This window comes from Gigantopelta aegis, unplaced genomic scaffold (assembly GCF_016097555.1).
Source record: "Gigantopelta aegis isolate Gae_Host unplaced genomic scaffold, Gae_host_genome ctg3397_pilon_pilon, whole genome shotgun sequence".
NCBI lineage: Eukaryota > Metazoa > Mollusca > Gastropoda > Neomphalida > Peltospiridae > Gigantopelta > Gigantopelta aegis.
In genome coordinates, this window is record NW_024533321.1 from 24251 (window position 1) to 34762 (window position 10512).

General features: G+C 33.5%; 1 protein-coding gene and 1 pseudogene across 1 annotated transcript; both read right to left on the minus strand.

The window, feature by feature from the left end:
* Positions 1 to 3287: 3287 nt before the first annotated feature.
* On the minus strand, positions 3288 to 6629 carry LOC121392128 (annotated as a pseudogene).
* A 2577-nt stretch (positions 6630 to 9206) lies between these two features.
* On the minus strand, positions 9207 to 9728 carry LOC121392126 (barrier-to-autointegration factor A-like). The gene is given in 3 exon segments (XM_041523486.1): positions 9207 to 9296; positions 9544 to 9579; positions 9582 to 9728. Coding segments are annotated over 3 exon segments (273 nt in total).
* Between the last annotated feature and the right edge of the window lie 784 nt (positions 9729 to 10512).

The window sequence follows — 10512 nt, forward strand, 5'->3', positions numbered from 1 at the left end:
AAACATCTGACATGTCATCAAATCACCACTTAATTTACAATCCGTATATAAGATAAAAGTATATGACTTAGCAGATTTAAAAATGATGGATTATCTCGCACTGTGAGAGTCCATTAAAGATTCCTAAAGATAAGATTGAGTGTCTCAAAACAAACCACATTATCCTTTAATGTGCCAATTTAATTCTTCATAAAATGAAAGTGAAAGAAACATAATTCTTCTAGCTACTGCTGTTTGCATTTGTAGTGTGACAGCAAATTGTCCAACAGATACAAAAGGTCTAGTGACTTAAGGTCTTGCTTTGTGCATTATTGATGCTAGGAAACCACTATTCCTAGCATCCAATCCAGTATTCAATACTTCTTTTAATCTTCTGGTTAGCTATCGACAATATATGACAACAAGAACTTGTCATTCACTCCATACATGATTAATATTTATAAAAATACAATTAGGTATAACCTTTAACCTATAAGAAAATGAGTCAGCTACAATATACTGAGCTAGTTACTCTAGAGGAAACAATTACAACTATAAACAAGTTGTTGCTTATAAAACTAAGCTGAGTCATCATATATTCTAATGTTACTACTATATCAAAGAAATAAGGGGTCTGCCATCTTGTCTGTATTGAACAGGTGATATGGTGACTAAGCAGATGTTCAGATGAACCTCAAGGAAATAGGGTACAACTTGGAAGCCCCCAGTCTTTCCTTATATAAAAGGGTGACTAAAGCTTTCAGACAGGTTGTATATACAACTTATTCCTTGAGGTGTTAACTTTAAAGAAGACATGAAACTTAACATTTTCTTTTTCTAGCCATGGCTGTCTGCAGTGTGATAGCAAACTGTCCACCAGAAGGTATAGTATATATACCAAAACTATACAATTTAGAAATTTAGTTTCTATTGCAAATTTTATAAATTCATTTCATACAGACAAACTCTAACAGTTGTAAAGCTAATGATGAGGAAGGACAAGATCTCTCTTGTACTTGTAGAAAACTGACTGAAACAGGGAAAATACAACTGTACTTGTTTTGTTGATGATCCATCTACTACTCCTGAAGTACATTATCTGGACTGTCTTGATGCTCTGGAAAAGGGACAAAATAAAAGTGGTGTCTATTCCCTCAAACCTGACAATGTGTCACCTTTTAAGGTACAATATTGTCTTTAACAAACATGATGCTTCATCTCTCTATACGTGTATAGGCCCTATTGTGACATGGGAGACTGATGGTGGTGGATGGACTGTCTTTCAAAGAAAGAATGGATGGCTCTGTTGACTTCTATCTCAACTGGACTAACTTATGTTCATGGTTTTGGTGAACTTATCAGGAGAACATTGGCTAGGACTTAGTAAACTTCATCGTTTAGCTAATGGAAGTGTATCTACAAAACTACGAATTGATATGAGAGATAAAAATAGTAACAGTGCATATGCCAGTTACTCCCACGTTTTTACATAGGTGGTTCTACCACTGAATATACTCTCCATATATCTGGATATAGTGGTACTGCTGGAGACTCTCTTGCATACCATAATGGTAGAAAATTTTCCACAAAAGACAATGACAATGATGGCTTGGTGGTTATTGTGCATCACATATGGTGCATGGTGGAATTATAACTGCCACTATTCTAATTTGAATGGTCGCTATGGTGATGACAGAAATCATTATGGAATAAATTGGCAGACCTGGAGAGGTTGGTATTACTCTTTACCATTTACAGAAATGAAAGTTCGTCGTGTCAAGATTTAATAATTCATTTAGTCTAGTGATATTGCTGTCTAGTCTTGTAATAGCAGTATATTAGTACAAAGGAGATTTTGTTATAATAGTTTCTGTTGTTACCATTTCAATATTTGAATTTGTTGTTTTAATAAATACAATATGTTCAGTTGATAACAACATTGAGAGTTTACAATATATAATTGAAACAAGAATACAATTAGACATTAAACTATACTAAGATTATTTTGATGGTAATTGTGTTGCTGTAAATTTTTACTAATTAAGGGTTTACAATATTTGCTGATGTAATACAAAGTTTGTCCCATATTCAAACTATTCATATGATGCATAAGAAAAAACAATTCACATTTTATAATATATCATCATTATATCATCTAAACAGTGAGATGAAATGAGAATTTACATAACTTCTGTAATTTCTGAATTGTGGCACAGTTTGGTCATGAATATATAATATATTATAATTATTATGACACTTATAGTACTATAATATATATCAAATAAGTTGATTACTCACTATAGACTACTGAAAGCAAATCCTGTAATGCCAAAGTGTTTCCTTAATAAAATAACATCAAGTTACTAAAACATCAAAGAAATTGTTTACCAGCTATTTTGTCATAAATGTCACATGACATTGCTATGGTAATTGTTACTATGGTGATAAACATGCATTTTCATCAGTTTACACATACATGTCCATGTACCAATAGAACAAGGGGATTACTATAATAATAATTTTAAATTGTATAATGCAACATTGAGAGCAATAATGCTAATGTCAAGGACCTATATTACAGGAATCTTTTAAATTTTTAGAAAAAATTCCTGAATACAAGCAATATACACTTTGAAATTTTCATGGAGTTAGCTATATTGGTCCTCGTTAAGTGACATTAATATTACTGCTCTCAATTGTTGTATTAAATTTAAAAAGTATTATAATAATATCCCTTGCTCTATTGGTATATGTATGAACACAAAAGGATATTAATATCTGATATTACATACATATACACTTCAATATAAGTGGATAATTTACAGAGTAAAATAGATGAACTTAAAGTTTTAAACATTGACAACGTCTGCTACAAATTTGAAATAGTTAAAGCTATAAATGGTTTTCTTCCAAATAATGTATTATTAGTATTATTTTTAATTTTTATTAAACATTAGAATGATAACATACTAATTACAATAATCATGAGTACTAAAATTAAAGTGTGATAGCAAAGACAATACATGATCTTATTCTAGTCAGTCATCTTGAGCATTTTTCTGAAGAAAAATAATAAAAAACAATAACAAATTGTCGTTAATTAAATATACAGAATTAACATTAGTGTTAACTGGACAAACCTTTGTTTTTTCTTAGCTGCAAGTGATCCAAATGTTTCACCATTGTAACCAAGTTCAGGAGGATAATGACCTTGAGGAATAATATCAGAGCCATCTACTTGATTCGAAGTACCAGAAACAGCCTTCCTTTTTCTTCCTTGAGAAGGATTATTAGACTGAAGCCAGGAATTATGGTAGAATAGTTTCTTGGTCTGAGACTGGAGTATCTCTGCTCTTGGAATTAGTTCGTTGGAGTCCAGGAATAATGTCAGAGCCACTTGAGAGCTCTTTGTTGCTGGAATAACTACCACTTGATGACTGAAGCCCAGGTATTATGGTAGAACCAGTTTCTTGGTTTGAGACTGGAGTATCTCTGCTCTCGGAATTAGTTCGTTGGAGTCCAGGAATAATGTCAGAGCCACTTGAGAGCTCTTTGTTGCTGGAATAACTACCATTTGATGATGAATGATGCCAGGAATTCTGGTAGAACCAGTTTCTTTGGTCTGAGATTGGAGTACCTTTGCTGTTGGAATTAGTTCGTTGGAGTCCAGGAATAATGTCAGAGCCACTTGGGGGCTCTTTCTTGTTGGGAACAACTATCACTGATGATGACTGAAGCCCAGGAATAATGGTAGAATGGTTTCTGAGACTAGAGTACCTTTGTTGTTGGAATTAGTTCGTTGGATTCCAGGAATAATATCAGAGCCACTAGCATTATCTGAGAGTTCTTTCTTTTTAGAACGAGTTCCATTAGATGATGACTGAATTCCAGAATGATGGTAGAACCTATTTCTGGTCTGAGACTGGAGTACCTTTGCTGTTGGAATTAGTTCGTTGGAGTCCAGGAATAATGTCAGAGCCACTTGAGGCTCTTTCTTGTGGAACAACTATCACTTGATGACTGAAGCCCAGGAATAATGGTAGAACTGGTTTCTGAGACTAGAGTACCTTTGCTGTTGGAATTACTTCGTTGGATTCCAGGAATAATATCAGAGCCACTAGCATTATCTGAGAGTTCTTTTTTTAGAACAAGTTCCATTAGATGATGACTGAAGTCCAGAATGATGGTAGAACCAATTTCTTGGTTTAAATCAGATTTGCCATGTTGACATAGTGAATCAGTCTCCTGAAATTCAGAAATAATGTCAGAAGGAATCCCTTCACCTGAAACCTCTTTGTGTTTACCATCAGATGATGACTGTACTTTAAGGATAATAATATCAGAAATCATCCTCCTTTCTGTCATCATCAACATCATTTGATGAGACATCTAGTTCAATAGGACCATCCACTTGATTAACAGCAACTGCCTTTCTTTTCCTGGTCTTTTTCTACTTTTTTCTTTACAGGTACTCTGCCTTTCTTCTTAGGACTAGGAGATGATTTAGGTTGTATTTTCTTTCCTTTAGGGGATATTGCTTTTTTAGGAGGTATTTTTACAGTTTTTTTAGTCTTAAGACTAGGAGATTGTGGTGATAAAGTCTCTCGTTTACTGGCCAGTCTACTGGATTGCCTTACAGGTGAAACTATTTTTGCTTTATTTTAGAAGACACTCGTCCTTTCTTTGGAGGACTTGAAATACCTTGTATTTGTGGTGGTTCAGGGGAAGAATCCACTTCAATTGGTTTTGTTTTTATAGCCTCAGGTTGCCCTTGATATAAAGAAAGCAATGATGAAGCAGAATGCAAAATCACATTGGCATTGACGCAGTTTTAAAAATAATTATGCCATTTTAACTGCACAGTTTTAAATCTTAAATTTTTACTTTAATATAAGTTTATTATACTCACCTTTCTTTTCTGGGACTAGTTACTTTTTTGACTTCCTCGATCCAATCTATTCCTACTTCATCATCTTTCATACCCATGTCACTAAGCTCTTTTACAAACAGTCTCTTTAGATCATTATACTTTGGTTTTTTCCTCATAACTCAATTTGTATACAATTTCCATATATTTCTGAAGACAAACTGGACAGATTGAGCTTTAAAACATGCTTCATAAGATCCTTGATGTTAGATTCTTTGTATCTAGAGTAAAGGTATACTAGTATAAAGTTGTTGTTATAATATTTTTTATACTTTTTCTTTAAAGTAGCTACTTTTGGTTTTATCTTCCAGACAATCTTCCCAAGGCAAACGTCCACATGCCCACTGCAATAAACAATATCCAAGAATCTCCAGATCCACCTCGACGAGATGGGTCTATGAGAGAGAAAATGCAATGTATAAGTAGTAATTGAATAAGATAATTTTTTTAGTTTTTTTTTGAATATTATTTCATAAAAGGTTATATTTTATCATACTTGCTCCATCATGTGCATCAATAGAAGTGAACTCAATTGTGCCATCATGACATCGTCGTGGATCTGGTTTATACTCCTTGTGTTTGGCCATCAGGACAATACCGATATGCCAGACCATAACGACCAAATATACCTATAGAGCAATGGTTAAAAAAATAGTTCATTACATCATCCATGTAATTTCTATGTTAATATAAAAATTGATGTGAGTTAACCTTGTGTTTGTTGGATGGTTCATATCCAATAAGTAGGTTAGATCCTTTGACGTCAGCATGGACATACTCAGACTCATGAAGATATTCTAAGCTTCCAACTTGAGGAGAAAAAAATAATACTCATCATCTGTTTATCAATGGGTTATCTTATTTACATATCAGTCTGCAGACAGCTGTTAGCCATCCATCCATCCAAACATCTACATATTCATTCTTCTTACGAGTCTTAGTGCTAGATAACAGACTGTCTTAATTCCAAACTGGCGTCCAGCATTACAAAACAGTTTCTCAATATCTTCTCCAAATCTTTCCATCACCATAAAACGATACTCTACTTTTCCTCTTGTGTGAGCTCCAGAACTAATATATTTGGAATAGCTAAATACTTTAACTTTTTGCTTTTAATCCACTCATTGACTAAAATATGAAAAGATAGTACACAATTGTTTAAAGTGAAAAATCTCATGCAACATAAAACATATGTACACACAATGTTCTCTAAGTGTTGTCACTTCAAGGGAACAAATCAATAAATGGCTTACTTGATTCAGCTTTGGCTGCTCTTCTATAAAGGATAGTTCAGTAAATAAAGGACCATTCTCATAAGGTTCCTATACAATGCAGAATTGTATTTTTATTTTAATATAAAAAACAATTAATAACACACAATAATAGGTATGTAGTATATGGTAATCTATATTAAAAGATTGTTCCAAAATTATTACTAATTTACATTACTACAACTAATATAATTACATTACTATTGTTTAGAGAACAAGAAATACTACTTATAAGGTGGATCACTAAGAAAATTAGAGTTAGACACAGATTGGCATAAACTCCACCCACCACTTTGATAACATATTGAGATGTCTTGTCTGTTGTACTCTTTCCTGACGGAGTAGCCATATAAATTTCTCCAAATCCTCCTCTACCGACAGATCCACCTAACATCCATGTTTTCTTGTTTAAAATCTGTTAATATTTCTCCGCTAGGGATAGGAGGTGGCATCTTCCATGGACCTGGTTCTTGGCATTTCCTTTAACTTCCTTAGTTTTTTTGGCCCTCTTTTGGCATTATAGCACCCATCTTTTTGGCGTCATTGTGGTCGTCTGTAGCTTTTCTCTTTCGTCTGGGAGGCATTTTCTGTAGTATACCACGTTTTCAATTAAATTTCCCGCGAGTGTGGTCCAGACCCTTTAAGTTCACTTCATTAATTATTAATAGAGCACACCCATAAATACTACACACCTCCAATTCAGAAAGCGTCTCCTCTTTTCTTTATCTTGTCTTCCCTGTAATAAGCAATGCCTAACACAAGAAATGGATCAAATCACGAGACTCCTAGTAAAAGAAAACAAAGGAGAAGAAGAAAGGTCATCAGCTTCTGAAGAAGACTCCTATTCATGTAAATGCCCACAACACACTCATCATAGATAACTCATGGTAGATCAGTGGTTTAAACCAATTTATTGATATCATGATTTTTTTGCCTTTAGTTGCTTATTATGATCTTATTCATAATCCTTAATGCATGATATAGACTTTGGATTAGTTGATGAATCACTTTGAAAGAGAGTTCTTAACTCTACCAGGACATTGTGGTTTGACATAGCTATTGTGTAAAATTAGAGCCTTAAAAATACTATATACAAGTTGTTAGAATGTTATTGCCACGCCCATTTTGATCACCATATTAATATTCAAATTTTTCACTTCACAATTTTGTTTGATATACCTTAATGGAGGGGTGGAGTAGTTTATTAATAGTACATCCATAGATGATGAGGGAGAGTCGGAAAGAAGAAAGAGTCGTTGTCTTGACGACATGACTCACTGGAACACCAGTTCTCAGAGTTAAAAGAATGGTAAGTTTTACATGCAATAGACATTGTCTCTATTTTTGTTGCTGTGTAGATTATATAAAGAGAGAATGCAGGATGTTGAACTAAAGATGAACTTACTAGCTGAAGGTAGTAAGAATTCATCAATATTATCTTAGTTAGATTCAGTACTTAAATGCTAAATATTTCTTGTGTTAATTGGTTACTCTAACTAGATTCAGCTCCTGAGTATACTAATCCGATGAAAGAACTGTCCTGAGATCAAGGAAAAAAGATTAGTAACTTCAGGTATATATATATATGTAAATGATTATCTGTTCAAGTGTTCCATCTTGTTATCTCTCTCACACACACTTCTTCATTTTCATACTCATTAGATTTAATATTAAATTGTAAGGTAAGCAAACAATTAATTCATCATTTATTCATTATTATTGTTATGGTGTTTCGTTGTAGGAATTGAGCCTTCAAAACAAATTTGAACAAGAAGTTCATTCAGCAGAACTGATGTGTGAAGTAAGATATGTAATACTAATAATGATTCATTAACATAACTACTTTTTGTACCATAATTAATTTTGACTTAAGTGATTCAAGTGTCCTTTTATTTTAGGAGGGAATGACCTTTTAAAAATGAAAATGACAGCTGAAATAGAAGAACGAATACAACGACTTGAAGAGAAGAAATATTATCAGAAATGTCAGCTGGTGAGTGCATGATGTCATCATGACATCATAGCAATTACTATTTCTCTTTTAGAGACCACATCTCGTAAGAGAAAGTCAAAAACATCTGCAGAATTTCTACTTCTTGAGAAACGTAAAAAAAAACCGTCACTGTGACAGATAATCCTAGTTACAAATATATATTTTAATGGATGGATGGATATAGATAAATGGATGGATGAAAGTACAAATGGACAGATAAATCAAATGGTTTTAGTTCCTTAGCCATTTTTTACGACCTTATGTTGTATACTTGTTACGTGATATGGACATAATGGAAGACTTCAATGATATTAGGAGAGTAGTAACTATTACATATATAGAATCTGTAGTATCTAACTGGACTACTTGTGACATTCATTTTGACTTTTATTGATAGGTTATTGCAGCTGCTGAAGTCATGAGACGACGTCAATCTTTAATGCATTCATAAAATTCACAATGACATATATTCTACCTTGTTTATCAATATCCCATAGCTATAGTATTTAATTTTAACAGTGAATATTATTAATGTAACTATATATTCAGTTTGAGACTTTCGTTTTCATCAGGCACAGCAAACTTTTAACAAGAATATGGTCCTCACAAACAAAAAAAAGAGGAGAGGCTATATAAAATAAACCTTTGAAGTGTTATTTCAGGTGCTCACGGTATATCTACATCTATTTAATATTCAGCTAGAAATGTGGACATCCATAGATTAAGAATATTATGACCACTTGACATGTCATATATCCAGTTTAGAGCACAAAAATGATCCAATAGTTAATGTCATTTAAAATTATTATTCACACAATAGCAAGTTATTTTGCTTTCACAACAAAAATGAAGCACTTTGAACATAACCTAATAAATAGACTATCAGTTTTAAGTGACACATGTATATTTAGAAAAAAGCTAACTCAACACAACTAACTACTAATATTTGATAAGATACTAGAGTACTATGCTATTACTAGAGTAAATTATTATAGGTTGGGATAGCTATTCCAGATTAAATATACAGAACTAGATTTCACAGGAAAGCTCTGCACCACTCGGCAAGGCAATTATAACAATCGCCACTTTGTTTAGAATTAGCCCCACATATATCCTTTAGCCAATCCTAAAAAAAAAAAAGAATTTATTTTAAAGTCTTAAATGCGTATTTTATAGATTATTTTATTACAGCAAGATATCATGCTCACACCACCATCTCTTTTAGTTTGATGACACCATCGACATCATATATAAATATATAGAATTGTATAACTTCCATTGCATGTCCTCCTGAACCAACAGGTGTGGCATGTAAGACCACACTATTCCAGATCTGAAGCTTTGAGGATTGAATAGTGGACTATAACACTAACCTTGAAGAGCTCTTCATTCTTCTTGAGCAGTAGAAAAACTGCCCCAAGACAACGTAAGCTTTATCGAAACCTCTATCTCTGAGTCTCCCGCCAAGAGCCTCACCAATGCCAGCAAGATCAGTGACAGGCTTCTCTCCCATTGGCTCACTGACAAAATTGCGATGTTTTTGGCTTGTACTAGACATAATGCTATACCTAGGACAGAAAGAAGTTGCTTTTACCTACTACCTCGATTATCCTTACTTTTGGTGCTCTGCTTTCGAAACAAGACGAGGTTGATCAAGGGCGTGTCAATTATGACCACGCCTTCTTTAAGCTTCAACCTCGTGAGTTACGATCTCTACGAAAATCTCTTACATCGTTTCCAAGTTCTCCAAGCTTCCTTTGTTCTCCATTTGGCTATCTCGAGTGGACTTGTCGACTCGAGTAAAGCTGAGTGGTGAGCCTAATTCACACGCCATGGGTAGTCATAATTCATTAGTTAATGTCATCATTGTTGCGCAATACTTGTGTAAGACCGAGTGAGACAACTAAATTCTCGTTTTGTTCATCATGTCGCGCGCTACTAAGAGAAAGCACGTTACTAAGGAAGTGTTGGAAGAATTAGTGGAGCCAGTAGGAGATCAGCTAATAGTTAAAGTAAGAGATTATGATTAAGTAGATTGTATCATTAACTCAATAATTGTTAGGGTATAGATTTGATCAAATTAAGTAGCCACACCTATTCAAACACTATTGAATTTTCTTCCTAGATTCTTGGTGGTCGAGGCAACAATCTTCATGAAGCAGAGACTCCTGATGGGAAAATGTTCCTAGTTAGTATGCCTACAAAATTCAGACGTAATGTTTGGATCAAAAGAGGTAGGTGTTAACAAGTTATTAATAGTTATTAAAAACTAAGTTCAAGTTCTATTGTATTATAATTGTTCATTATTTAGGTGATTTTTGTAGTTGTGGAGCCAATAACTG